At 44.5% G+C, this 15183-nt stretch overlaps 1 protein-coding gene across 6 annotated transcripts in view; it reads left to right on the top strand.

The window, feature by feature from the left end:
* Positions 1 to 15183, top strand: part of egf (epidermal growth factor) — a 118000-nt gene that overhangs the window by 92852 nt on the left and 9965 nt on the right. For all 6 annotated transcript variants that reach the window (XM_080191851.1, XM_080191838.1, XM_080191844.1 and 3 more), the window contains one exon: positions 2584 to 2689. In XM_080191851.1, coding sequence (XP_080047977.1) covers positions 2584 to 2689 — 106 coding nt within the window. The remainder of the gene's footprint in view (positions 1 to 2583; positions 2690 to 15183) is intronic.

Here is a 15183-nt window from a genome sequence, read left to right as displayed (position 1 = left end):
ATGATTCTATAGAATAACTGCAGCACAGTGGGCTTTATGCCTATATGTTGCATACATGGCCAAACTTTTTGGATCATCATTGAGCAGTCCTCATTGCACTTTAATAGCAAACCCCTAGGCTCTGATTTTAATTCTCAAGGAAGGAATCATGAGTTGGGCCAAACTCCAATGTCAATCTTGCTTCATACCTGACATTACCCACTCATACAAAGTTCATGGTGGGGCAGCAGGGAAAAGCTGGTGGTGGGGCCACTGCTTCCTAATACAGGCCACTGTGGGAACAGAGCTGGACAGGTTAGACAGCTCACCTCCATCCACTGAGACATCTGTCTGATCTGAACATGAGTATGATATGTCCTAGCTCTCACCAACCTTGTCTCACCCTCCCTCACACCTCAGAAACCTCTGCCCCCACATTACTCCCATGCCCCCTCATGCCACATAACCCCCTTACTCTCTAATATCCACTCCATGCCCCAATTTCCACTCACCCAGTATCTGCTATGGACAAAACCGATGAACTTTATAGTAACATTGGGAAGCCTTTGAAACGTTCATGAAACTGTCAAAACTTATAGGCATCCATTAAAACAAGCTTCTTAAATTTTTAATCCTCTTCAGATCTCAGAAAACTGTCAATCAAAAACATAGCCATTTAAACTCATCTTGAAAGAAATCTTAATATTCTTAGATGGTCATAGAACTGACAAAATAATCAAGCAGCCATTCAAAAATCATTTTGAAAAATCTTTCATCCTATTATCTATTCATTAAACTGTCAATTAATACAAAGCTCTGTATCCCCTTGACAGCTGCATTAACAACCCATTATGAGCTAAACCCATTAGTGGAATTTGGAGCTCAGCCATTCATTCATTATGGGATTCTATGGCACAATGGTATTGACAAATGTCCCATTATTTTCAAAATGTTTTAACAGATGGCTGGACCATCAATTAAAGAAAAAATAAACCACAGGGGAAATTGACACATTAAAATCTTAATTTCAATTCTCTTGGATGCTGAACAGTACTTTATCTATCAAGTAAAGCACTCAAATGCTTCTGAACATTTTCACAATATTGGTCAATGTAATGGTTACTTACCTTTTCTAAATAAAGGCCTTTCATTAATGTGCTAAGAACACACTTAGTTTATCATACATGATTATATGACATGTGAAATTCTGCACTCATCTGTCAAAAGGTTCCTGACTGCAGATTAGGCTTCCCCCATGGTTCATGACTTCTTTGATGTTCTGTGAACCATGTTGCCTACCAAAATAGGCTTGAATCCAAGGAAATAGTGGTGACTGTTTTATTGTCTTGGATTATTGTTTCTGGAAGTTTTCCCAACATCCACTAGGTTAACTACTAAATAAAATTCTGAAGGAGAGAATCTATCTCTATTTGGAGAGGCAAGGTTTGACCAGGGATAGTCAGCATGGTTTTGTCAGAGGGAAGTGATGCTTAACAAACTTGATTGAATTTTTTGAGCATGTAATCCAACCATGGATGAGGGTAGTGTGGTTGATGTAGTTTACATGATTTCAGCAAAGCCTTTGACAAAATCCCACATGGGAGGCTTATTAAGAAGGCAAATGCACATGGGATATAGGGTGATCTGATAAGGTGGATTCATAATTGGCTTAGCGATAGGAGGCAGGGAGAGATGACAGATGGCTGCTTCAGTGACTGGAGGCCAGTGAACTGGCCAGTGTACCACAGGGATTCCTGCTGGGCCCTTTTGTTCATCATTTATAGCAATGATATTGATGACCATGTTGGGGGTAGGATCAGTAAGTTTGCCGAAGACACGAAGATTGGCCGAGTGGTTAACAGTGAGACTGAGTGTCTTGGGTTACAGAAAGGTATAGATGAGACGGTCAAATGGATGGATAAGTGGCAGATGGAATTTAACCCTGAAAAGTGTGAGGTGATACACTCTGGAAGGAGTATTTTGACAAGTATGCTATGAAAGTTCTGACACTAAGAAGTTCTGAACAACAAAGGGACTTGGCATGTTTGTCCATAGATCTCTGAAGGCAGAAAGGCAGGTTAATAAGGTGGTGAAAAAGACATATGGCACATGTGCCTTCATCAATCAGGGTATAGATTACAAAAGCAGAGAGGTCATGATGGAGTTGTATAGAACTTTGGTGAGACCACAGCTGGAGTAGTGTGTGCAGTTCTGGTTGCTACATTATAGGAAGGACGTGAACGCCCTGGAGGGGGTGTGGAGGAAATTCACTAATGTGTTGCCTGGGATGGAACACTTATGTTATAAAGAGAGGTTGGATAGGCTTGGGTTGTTTTCATTGGAGCAGAGAAGACCGAGGGGCGACCTGATTGAGGTGTTCAAGATTATGAGGGGCATGGATACAGCAAATAGGGAGCAGTTGTTCCCCTTCGTTGAAGTGTCTTTCGCTGACTCTCCAGCCAGTCGAGGGAGACTCCCATTACCCTGTTAAATACTGCCCTGTATTTCAGTATCCAGAATCCTTTTAACATTTTAAACACCTTGATCAGATTATCATGAATCTTAATTAGAGCTTCGATAATAAAGATAGATTTTATTTAATAGGCACCAGAAACATTTGAAGAAGGGTCATTATTCAGAAGAAATGAGTGAAACAAGCAGCAGCACCATCGACAGTGTAAATGAGACATCGACAAATACTGAGCAGCAGGTAATTTGATCACTGCACCAAGATTCAAATGAATGGATGAAAATTGATGAAAGTGCATGTCTGGATTCCCAGTAAGTGATTTTATTGAGTTCTGCTTCCCCCCGGCATGTGATTTGTAAAATAATTTCTAACAAGTTTAAGGAAAGACCACCTCAATATTTTAGGCCTCCTGATAAAAAGTTACTCCAGAAGAGGAAAATGGCAATAGTATGGAAAATGTCCAATGAAATGAAATGTTCTACAGTTTCTCTGCTAAAATTGTCGTCATAGATGTAGTATCATGTTTTATAGATGAAAGAATTTGCAGATGCTTTAACTACAGAGTACAGAAAAAGAGACATGATGCAGAGGTAGATGAATTTTTGATAAACAAGGCAGTGAAAGGTTATTGGAGGCAGGCGGGAGATTACAGTCAGATCAGGCATGATTTTATTCAATGGCAAAGCAGGCTCAATGGGCCGAATGGCCTCCTCTTCCTCCTAATTTGTTTGCTTGGATCACTGTCTGTGCACTTTCTCACCGTGTTTGTGTGGGTTTCCTCTGGGTGCTCCGGTTTCCTCCCACATTCTGAAAGACGTGCTGGTTAGATGCTTTAGCCATGCTAAATTCTCTCTCAGTGTATCCAAACAGGCACCAGAGTGTGGCCACTAGGTGATTTTCACAGTAACTTCACTGCGGTGTAGATGTAAGCTGACTTGTGACGTTTCAAGAATAAAGTAAATAAACTCTTTTACTTAGCAATTTTGAACTTAGGCACCATATTCGCTCATATAATATAATCAGTGTTATAATTTTATATGAATATATATAAATATGATGAAAATGGGGTAATGTTCTGCTCTGTAATTTGCAATTAGAAGACACATAAGTTCAATTGAAACTCAGAAACACAAGGTATTTGTGTACGAATATGGCCAATTTGAATCATAACACTTAAGACAGAGAGAATATGATGGAAAGGATAACGCAGAAAACTTTATTGGGAAGAAGCATCAGTCTTTAAGAATTTATGCAAAAAAAAGCATGAATACAAAGTGCATTTTGTAGCTTATATTTAGGACATTTTTGCTTAATTTATTGAAGACTGGAATTTCACCCAAGATGTTATTTTTTCAATAATAGGAAACAGACAGCAGATTCAGAGTTGAAGATGTAGGTCAGGATTTTCAACCTGCATTCACTGTGCACACAAACAGCGACATGGGAGCAAAATCTCTCAAGAGACAGGAAATGGGAGTCTTGCCGACAAGATACTCAGATTTTCCCTGCACCACCTCCCTACTGACATAATTCGATCCCCACCCAGAAACAGCAGGAAGTTCATTTAAATAAAGTATAACGATATTAAAGGGTTTTTCTGCCATATATTCCCCCTACATTGGGTTCTTCCCCCTTCACCGGCGCCACATCACATTGGCGAGATTTGAGGCAGGTTTTTAAACATGGGGACTAGGCAGAGGAAACCTGTCGGGGTGCGCAGGTAAGTATAATTCCTGGGAGAAGGGGGACATGCTGGGGCAGTATCCTGGCTGGGGAGAGGGACATGCTGGGGCAGTACCCTGGCTGGGGATAGGGACATGCTGGGGCAGTATCCTGGCTGGGGAGAGGGACATTCTGGGACAGTATCCTGGCTGGGGAGAGGGACATGCTGGGACAGTACCCTGGCTGGGGATAGGGACATGCTGGGACAGTACCCTGGCTGGGGAGAGGGACATGCTGGGACAGTATCCTGGCTGGGGAGAGGGACATGCTGGGACAGTATCCTGGCTGGGGAGAGGGACATGCTGGGACAGTACCCTGGCTGGGGATAGGGACATGCTGAGACAGTACCCTGGCTGGGGAGAGGGACATGCTGGGACAGTATCCTGGCTGGGGAGAGGGACATGCTGGGACAGTACCCTGGCTGGGGATAGGGACATGCTGGGACAGTATCCTGGCTGGGGAGAGGGACATGCTGGGGCAGTACCCTGGCTGGGGATAGGGACATGCTGGGACAGTATCCTGGCTGGGGAGAGGGACATGCTGGGGCAGTATCCTGGCTGGGGAGAGGGACATGCTGGGACAGTACCCTGGCTGGGGAGAGGGACATGCTGGGGCAGTACCCTGGCTGGGGATAGGGACATGCTGGGACAGTATCCTGGCTGGGGAGAGGGACATGCTGGGGCAGTATCCTGGCTGGGGAGAGGGACATGCTGGGACAGTACCCTGGCTGGGGATAGGGACATGCTGGGACAGTATCCTGGCTGGGGAGAGGGACATGCTGGGACAGTATCCTGGCTGGGGAGAGGGACATGCTGGGACAGTATCCTGGCTGGGGAGAGGGACATGCTGGGACAGTATCCTGGCTGGGGAGAGGGACATGCTGGGATAGTATCCTGGCTGGGGAGAGGGACATGCTGGGACAGTATCCTGGCTGGGGAGAGGGACATGCTGGGACAGTACCCTGGCTGGGGAGAGGGACATGCTGGGACAGTATCCTGGCTGGGGAGAGGGACATACTGGGACAGTACCCTGGCTGGGGAGAGGGACATGCTGGGGCAGTATCCTGGCTGGGGAGAGGGACATGCTGGGACAGTACCCTGGCTGGGGAGAGGGACATGCTGGGGCAGTACCCTGGCTGGGGAGAGGGACATTCTGGGACAGTATCCTGGCTGGGGAGAGGGACATGCTGGGACAGTATCCTGATACTGCCACAACACTGCCTCAGATGGGGCTGGGGGCAGCGGGTGGGGTGTTGGGGGGCCTGGTGGTGATTCCTTTATCCATGGGGGTGGGACCTGTGTGCTCATGGGAGGGGTATGCTCCTGCTTTTCTTTTGTCGGAGGTTGGGCATCCTAGTCTTGGGGGTTCCTGGCATTGCTGGCTTTTTCCCAACCCACCTTGCCAGCGTGACATTGTGGGCCACACCTCCGTCTTTTTTTTATGCAGATATTCCCGCTGGCATGAACAGCCAGAGAATTCCCACAACAGATGCCAAGCTGTCAATGCCAGGGGGGCACCCCCCCTCCCCTTTATATCTGACCTCCTGGGTGGCCTCCCTTCACTCCAGTGGGGTCGGGCCACCAGCTCCATGCATATGGAGAGCTATTGTAAACCCCACTAGAATGAAATACTCCTGGCATGGGGCGAGAGGCTAGTAGGCCTGGAGACTTATAGTCCAGGGCCGCTAATAGGATGCAAATTGTGACTTAAATTATTTATTCAGCTCTGTGCCAATTACTGGCATGGAGCTGACTCACAGAGGCCAGCGTACCCAGCCGGGAGCCCGCAAAATGATCTCTGCTTGAGTCTCCCAGCCCCAGTAGATACCAATCTAATTAATGTTGTGTCAGTTACTCTTTTAAAATAATATCTATTCAAAAGGTAGCTTGTTGGTTACAAAAGATAAGGAGGAAAGAACTTTCTGAGGCTCAGCATCGATAATGGGCAAGTTATATTGGAAATTGCAAATGCATTGCTGGCAGTTTTCCATGTATTAGTGTGGTGGGAGGACATGGACTCTCAGTGAGTTCTGCTCAGAGATTTAGCCTGCTGCTCAAACTGAGTGATGAATGAAGCCGTGCAGGGACGTGAAAGTGGATTAATAGCAGAGTTTCTCCCGAGCTCCTTCCACTGCACTGCTGTAACTTCCCCAGTAGCCATGGATACTCCATTGATGTGCATAAACTGTGTTTCTGGCACCTTCCAGAACAGTACAGTGTCAGAGTGGGCGCAGCTCTGAGGAAATCTCCAATCTGCAACAGGACAAAGTGTATATTGTCTTCAGGTGGAACGGGCCAGATGAAACAAATTGCCTTTTTAATTCCATTTTCTCTTCAGCTCACATTGCTGCTAAACAGAAGCAATTGCCTTCTCACTATCTCGCTTCACATTATGGTTGAGATTAAGAGCTTCCCATCTGAAGAAATCCAGGATTCACATTTATTTTCCACTGCCTTATGGGTTAGATTAGTTAATAGAATTCTGCAAGAATACAATAAGGAATGCATTAGATCATAGTGTGTAGCTTGCTGTATTTAAGGAAAGTGTGCTTCTCGTTTCCCTTTTAGTATTATGTCAAAGGCCATTTTATCACTCCTCAGTGAACCAGGAAATGATCAGCATCTTACTTGAATGCTTCGACCAAGTCAATATTTAACAACCTTCCCCTTCATCTAACATCAATTGTTAATCTGTTGTTTTTCTAAACTATCTTGTCTTGAAATCACATCTCTGGTTCATTTGATTAGTTCTTTAATGTATTAGTCACCGCATGCCCCATATCAGTTGCCTCATTATTTTAAAAGCTTGGACTTTATTCAATCTGTGGAATGGGTGACTAACATAACAACATAATTGACAGTTTTCATAATTAGTATTATGCTATAAAGACAAGTAATCTTGTTCCCAAGCCAGTTGCTATGGGTGTGGCACAGATTACACAAGTGTTTGATTTGGTTGCTTGGATCTTGATCTATTGATGTTTGACCAAGAAAACAAATGTTATATTTTCTTACATTAGTAAGATGAAAACTGACCTTAGATTTCTGTAATACGAACAAGATGAGACTTGCATATAACGATGCCAATGCCTCATTGTGCGAGCTTCTAAAAGCACACGTGACTTGGATGCAGCATCAATTTTCCAAGCTTACAATGTACAAATACGCAGTTAAACAGAAAGGAAGCCCGTCTAGCTGTGTACTGTTATTGACAGTCGTTCACACAATAGCTCCTCTGTAGCCCAACGTTTTCTTACCATCTTTTAATGGGTTACTTGGTCTACATGATCAGAACAGAGGCATGCGGCGCCAGGGACCTGGGTTCAATTCCAGCCTTGGGTGACTGCCAGTGTGGAGTTTGCACATTCTCCGTGCGCCTGTGTGGGCTTCTTCCAGGTTCTCCGGTTTCCTTCAGGCGCTCTGATTTCCTCCCACAGTCCAAAGATATGCAGGTTAGATGGATTGGCCATGCTAAGTGGCCCCTTAGTGTCCTGAGAAGTATTGCTTAGATGGACTAATGGGGTAAATACATGGGTTATGGAGATAGGGTGGGGAAAGGCCTTGGCAAGGTCAGAGAGAGTCGGTGCAAGCTTGATGGGCCGAATGGCCTCCTTCTGCACAGTAGGGATTCTATGATACATATTGGCTGCATTAGATATTGCATTGTAAGTCACAGCTCAGTAGCCAGAAATACTTCCTCTCAATACCTCCCACACAGAGAAAAGTGACCTCCTTTGGTTGCATCTTGTGCTTGGCAGAGATTTGAATTAATGGTAACTGTGGCTGAGGTTTGCTGGTTTTAGCCTGAATCTGGTCACAGCTTCAGGGTTGGGACCAGGACAATATTCTGAAAATACCAAGTGGCTGGCGGGGTGGGTCATCAATCTGCATAATTACCCCGGTTTGGACTGACTGAGGCTGCCACCAGGATCACCCAGCACCAAACTCCCCTCCACACCCACTGAGGGTCAAGAATGGCAAGTGCTTGAAAGCAGCTTGTCAGTAGGCAGCCTGGTGGGCCTGCATGAGGTCTCCTGTTCTAGTACCCTACCACTAGGACAACAGCCATCACAGCTGCTGCTACCTGCAATCCAATGGAAGGGTTTCCCCTCCTCTGCAGTGGCCTCAGAGGTGTGACCAGACTTAATGAAAATATTGAAATCTAACCTCTTCAGAGAGTGCCTCAAGATGGAGATGCCTCCTCTGAGAGTGGCAGCAATCATCTCTGGAGATGGAGTTCCCATTGGTTCAAGGCAAACAGGACTTCTGATTGGGTCTTCAAAACGCTGTCCATCATCCTTAATTGGATGGTGAATCCAGACATGGATCTTAACTGACCACCACTAGGAAAATCTTGCAAAGCTACCCTAGCATCAAATCTGGATCAATACCCAGAGACAATCTTCCACTTTCTTTCATTGGGAAAAAGATACAGAAGTCTGAGGTAATGTACCAACCAACTCAAGAACAGCTTCTTCCATGCTGTCATCATACTTTTGAATAGACCTACCTTGCATTAAGTTGATCTTTCTCTACACCCTAACTATGAGTGTAATACAATATTCTGCACTCTCTCCTTCCCTTCTCTATGAATGATATGCTTTGTCTGTGTAGTGCACAGGAAACAATATTTTTCACTGTATACCCATACATGTGACAATAATAAATCAAATCAATACAGGGCAGCACGGTGGCACAGTGGTTAGCATTACTGTCTCACAGTACCAGAGACCTGGGTTTGATTCCCAGTTTAGGTCACTGTCTGCAGAGGTTGCATGTTCTCCCCGTGACTGTGTGGGATTCCTCCGGATGCTCCAGTTTCCTCACACAATCTGAAAGATGTGCATTGGCCATGCTGAATTCTCTTTCAGTGTATCCAAACAGGCGCAGGAGTGTGGCAACTAGGGGATTTTGACAGCCTACTTGTGACACTAATACATAAACTTCAACTTAAAATCAAATCAGATCAAAGAAGATGACGCCAACTTGGATTCAATGCTCAATGGTCGATCACTCCCCCTACATGATTCACCATGGATAATCTATAAAACCAATAAAGGGAGATCATTATTCTCTGGAGCGAGCGTGCAGAAGTGGATCTTGCTTGCTGACATTAGCTCTGCACATCTGTCTTTACAAAGTCCTGAAGTGAATAATTACAGGGCTCTGCGGAACAGTGCTGTAAGAAGATGATTAAAGTTAAGAAATGAAAGTAACAAAAATTCTTATTGGACATGGAGGAGGTTTGTGCATAAGTGCCAACTGATGATTGTGAATGCACATAGGATTACCTCCCCCCCCTTTATTATTATTCCATAATCAACAACATTCTCACATACAGAGCTAATTGGTTGTTTTAGATTCAGATTGCATGCATTTCAGTCACTTATATCTCCAGCAGGAGCTGCAGTTTATCCACCTGTTCACTGTGGTTTACCCTGCCAAGCATTGAACCTTTGTCCCACGTTCTCTCTGCAGTTGAATGTACTGTAATTAACCAGGTAAACCACAATCAATCCTCACTGAGCTAGCCCTGTTATTACAAACCATTGATTCAAACCAACTTTTTTCCTTGCCCCAGGTGAAACTCCATCAAAATCAGCAAACAAGCTGCAGCCTCTAAATGATGCCCACTCCCATCATTGAAAGATGTCCATGAATTTGTCATACTGATGCTTGACAGTAGTTTGTGTTGTAAAAATATAAAATTAAGGCAGTGATATCCGCCAATGAATTGCGAATTGGCATTTTCCCTTTTTCTGTAATTTCATTCTCTTTACACTTGCCAATGGAATTTTTATAATGTCAGATGTGGATTCAGTAAAATAAAGCCAAAATGTTTTTTATAGCACCATCGCTCCTCAATGCTGTGACCAACAATGTGACATGATGGACCCTTCAGTGGGACATTTTTGATGAAGGAACTTTTGCAGCATATATTCATTCCCCAATCACTAGTGGCTAGGATTTTATGGCCCCACTGTGATATGTGTCCATTCCCCCTCCCCACACCCCAGTTGGATGCTGTGAGCCATTTAAATCTCCATTCACTTCTGCAGGACTGTTATAGAAATAGAATAAAATCCCTACAGTGCAGAAGGAGGCCATTTGGACCATCGAGTCTGCACCAACCACAATTCCACCAGGCCCTATTCCCATAATCCCTCATATTTACCCTCCTAATCTCCCTGACACTAGGGTTAATTTAGCATGGCCAATCAGCCTAACCTGCACATCTTTGGACTGTGGGAGGAAAGCGGAACACCCAGAGGAAAGCCACGTAGACACAGGGAGAATGTGCAAACGCCACACAGACAGTGACCCAAGGCTGGAATTGAACCTGGGTCCCTGGTGCTGTGAAGCAGCAGTGCTAACCACTGTGCCACTGTGCCAACCTTAAATGTCCCGCCAGGCGAGAGGGGCAGTAAAATCCTGGCCACTTTTTTTTTAAGTGCCAGTATATAAAATCAACTTGAGTTTGATTGTTGCAAAGCCCTGCAACCCATCCGTAATGACCTTGATTTAAAATAAGGCACAATTACTTTCCTCAGCTATGAGCAGATGGGAGAAGCTTTAATATGATTTGAGCAGATTTCGTGTCTCATCTTTCCAGTATCAGATGACACGTCAAAAAGAACCCAATTGATTTTCCACACATTTCTCGGTGAAGGGTACAAGTTTGTTTTTCGGCTTAATGTTTGTGATACGGGCAAGGTAATTGCAACCTCAATGGTAACAAACGTCTGGAGGGCTCTGAAGGGGGCTGCTGATACATCATCAGTTGTTTGCCCCATTTCATAATGTCACAATTGCCCTCATTGTCATTTACCATTAATGTAAATACCCTCTTAGTGAAAACAAAATTATTTGGTGCAGGAACTCCTGGGAACAAGCCTTTCAGATTAAACTTGGAAATTTTGCATCAACAAATTAACCTGTACAATTTTCTTAATTTCCCCTTACACTTCCATTTGAATTAAGTGGGGTGATGGCAGTGTCACAGTAATGTCACTGGGCTACTAATTCAGAGACCCAGGCTATTTTTTTAAAATTCATTCATGGGATATGAGTATAGCTGGCTGACCAGCATTTATTGCCCATCCCTAATTGCCCTTGTTCAGAGGACAGTTGAGGGTCAACTACATTGCTGTGGCTCTGGAGTTGCATGTAGGCCAGACCTCTTAAAAATTTATTTATTAGCATCACAAGTAGGTTTACATTAACACCACAATGAAGTTACTGTGAAAATACATAAATACATAAAAATGTGCGGAGGGTGTGGAGAGTCTGCAGAAGGATCTAGATAGGCTGGGCGAATGGGCCAGGAACTGGCAAATGGAATTTAATGTTGGCAAGTGCGAGGTGGTCCACTTTGGTAGGAATAATGGAAGGAAGGACTACTACTTACGTGGCGAAAAACTGCAGCATTCAACGGTGCAGAGGGACCTTGGGGTCCTTGTGCATGAGTCGCAAAAACCCAGCCTGCAGGTGCAGCAGGTGGTCAGGAAGGCGAATGGGATGCTGGCCTTCATAGCGAGGGGGATTGAATATAAAAGTAGGGCGGTCTTGCTGCAGCTGTATAGGGCATTGGTGAGGCCGCAGCTGGAGTACTGTGTGCAGTTTTGGTCGCCGCACTTACGCAAGGATATTTTGGCCTTGGAGGGAGTGCAGAGGAGGTTTACTAGGCTGATTCCGGAGTTGAGGGGGTTGAACTATGAGGAGAGGCTGAATAAACTAGGCTTGTACTCATTAGAGTTTAGAAGAATGAGGGGAGATCTCATTGAGACGTATAAGATGTTGAATGGGATGGATAGGATAGAGGTGGAGAGGCTCTTCCCGCTCAGAAAGGACAGTAGGACTAGAGGGCACAGCCTCAGGATAAAGGGGGGGCGGTTTAGAACGGAGTTGAGGAGGAACTTCTTCACTCAAAGGGTGGTGAATCTCTGGAATTCTCTGCCCGTTGAAGTGATGGAGGCTGCCTCGCTAAATATTTTTAAGACGCGGGTTGATGGGTTTTTGATAAGCAAGGGGAATTAAGGGTTATGGGGAGAGGGCGGGAATGTGGAACTGAGCCACGACAGATCAGCCATGATCTTATTGAATGGCGGGGCAGGCTCGAGGGGCTAGATGGCCTACTCCTGCTCCTATTTCTTATGTTCTTATGTAAAATCCCTTAGTCGCCACACCCCGACGCCTGTTCACGTATACTGAGGGAGAATTTAGCATGGTCAACCAGCAAGTCTTTCGGACTGTGGGAGGAAACCAGAGCACCCAGAGGAAACCCGCAGAAATGTGGAGAAAGTGCAGACTCTACAGAGACAGTAACCCAAGCTGGGAATCGAACCCAGGTTCCTGACACTGTGAGGCTGCAACACTAACCACTGTGCCACCATGCCGTCTGACCTGCTGAGTTTATCCAGCACGTTCTGTTTTATTTCAGATTTGCAGAATCTGCTGTGTTTTTATTACATGGGGACCATTACAAGTCTGTAGTTTCATTTTGCGGACAGTTATAAACTGCTTGGGTTTTGCTCTCATCTTTGAGCCTTCTCAATAGCATTACTTCACTAATCACTTCCAGGAATCCATTATTTTTCATATAATGTTTGCTAGATGGATCATTCTTCGTTCCTCAGCCAATAATGTTGAACAGCTCACATCTAAGATGAAAATCACTTGAGCACTGTTCTTGTGAAATATTTTGATCTGAATTTGTGTCATATAACATTGCCTGTGCACAATGTGTAAACCCCACTTTCTGGTTAATTATCCTAATTGTTGATGAGCAGTCACTGGTGTTGTGCCAATCTTACTCATTCCTTTTTAAATTTCACTTGCCCTGAAGTCCCTGATTCATAACCTCTCTTTTTGGAACGTTGAACAGAAATTAAAGCTTCTGTTGTTTTGCTCCATCCAAAATCTAACATGCTTTTCACCAAACTAACAACATCAATAACTCTTGGCCTGCAATACAGCTCTTGTGCAATTCTATGATTCTATCAGAGAATATTAGATGAGATAGCTCATGTGGAGAAAACCTAACTAAGACTTGACGGACCAATGAGTGCATCTTAGAGCTGTAACATTCTACCATTCTATGAATCCAATTCCTTTTAACTCTTTAAGCTCCAATATGCTCTATTTTAAACCTTTCCAGGCAATACAAACAAGTTTAAATTTTCAAGTTTATTTATTATACAAACATCACAATGGAGTTACAGTGAAAATCCCCGAGTTGCCACACTCTGGCACATGTTTGGGGACACTGAGGGAGAATTTAGCGTGGCCAATGCACCTAACCAACATGTCTTTCAGACTGTGGGAGGAAACTAGCGTACCAGGAGGAAACCCATGCAAACACAAGGAGAACGTGCAGGCTCCGCATAGACAGTGACCCAAGCCAGGAATTGAACCCATGTCCCTGGCGCCGTGAGGCAACAGTGCTAACCACTGTGTCATCCAGTTTGCAGAATCTTCTGTGTCACTAGCAATAAGACTTGATTGCTGCAACTGCCCATCATTAATTGGTACTGCTCTTCCCAAATTTGGGTTATCTTCAATCTATCCCTCCACCATTATGGGTTTCAACCTCACTCTACCCAACAGTAGGTGCTTAATACTTTGACTGGAAGTGATGTTTTCAGCGATTGCCAGCAAACTTCTCCACATACATCCATTGCTAAAGCTTCTTGACATAGAACCGGACAGAGCATCTCAAGATGTAGGAATGTATCCTTAAATTCAGGTTAGCAGTCACGGGAGACGATGCAATTAAGACACCAATAGTTAGGTATATCTTTAGGCATTAAAAGATCTATTTTACAAATTTGCTTTCTCAGCATGGAACTTCGTTCACCAGGAGGGCATATCAGCAATTCAGGCATAAAGGTTAACTGCCCATGCTGGACTTTCTGTCTATTAATCTCAGTTGGCATTGCCAACATGGTTAGAAGACACAGGCTGGGCAAGAAGAACAGAGAGTGAAGCATGGAGGTTGGGAGCAGAATATAGACAAGAAGAATGACTGAAAACAATGGAAGATGGGAATGCTCATGAAATGTCTTTGAGGAAAGCTATGGAGTTGGTGTATTTTGGGCAGGGCCTGGTCAGGAGCAGGGAACAGAGCTGAAGGTGCTGAACTTGTGCTGGGTTCATTGGAAGAGAACTCGAGAACTCTGCGTTCAAGTGTTTAGGAAGAGAAAGAACGAAGATTGAACTGAGAAGGAGAATGGCAAAGCTGAGGCATTTAGGATGGGCCTGGGAGAGGAGAAGAGTTTGAGGCCCGGCCTAGTCTGAGAACATAGAGCAGCAAAGCAGGAGGGGAAACAGAAACAGAAAAACCCAGATACAACTCAACGGGTCAGCAACATCTCTGGAGAGAACAGATGAGTGAATATTTCAGGTATTCCCCCTTTGTCAGGACTGGAAGGTATCATAGATGAACAACACTTGACTAGAAACAGAGTAAAAGAAGACAACACACACATGCAGACACATACAGAAGAGTAGAATGACCTATTATTTTCTTGAATGGAAAACAGAAATGCTTAAATGACTGATGTGATATTAGTGTGTAGATGTACAAACTGAAATCATATTGTCATACTGAACAGCTTGCCTCGCAAATTCAGTGGCACTATTATTGGATTGAGAATCTGTTATGATCTCTATAACTGAGCCATAGCATTAATATCCTGCTTCTGGGTTCCCTGAGCAGTCAGAGGATGTGGGCAAACTGACACACTGGCTTTATGAAAGGAAGTTCTTCTAATTAAAGGGAATTTGGCATGCATCAGAATAAGTCAACTCCACATGGTTTTCTGAGGTTGCAGTAACCACAGGAATGGAGAGGAGACCTTGGAATCCTGCTCGCTGGGTCTCTCCGCTTATCCGAAGGTCCCAATATGGGATCTGAAGGGCTGCAAGGAAGTGTTCTATCCCAAGGATGGAGGGAGAGAATGGCCTCCCCAACCAAGCAGGCATGGATGGAAGTGGCCATGGTGAGGTTGTGTA

Source organism: Carcharhinus amblyrhynchos, chromosome 1, assembly GCF_965287045.1.
Source record: "Carcharhinus amblyrhynchos chromosome 1, sCarAmb.v2.hapA, whole genome shotgun sequence".
Classification (NCBI taxonomy): Eukaryota; Metazoa; Chordata; class Chondrichthyes; order Carcharhiniformes; family Carcharhinidae; genus Carcharhinus; species Carcharhinus amblyrhynchos.
This window is presented reverse-complemented; position numbering and strand designations above follow the sequence as displayed.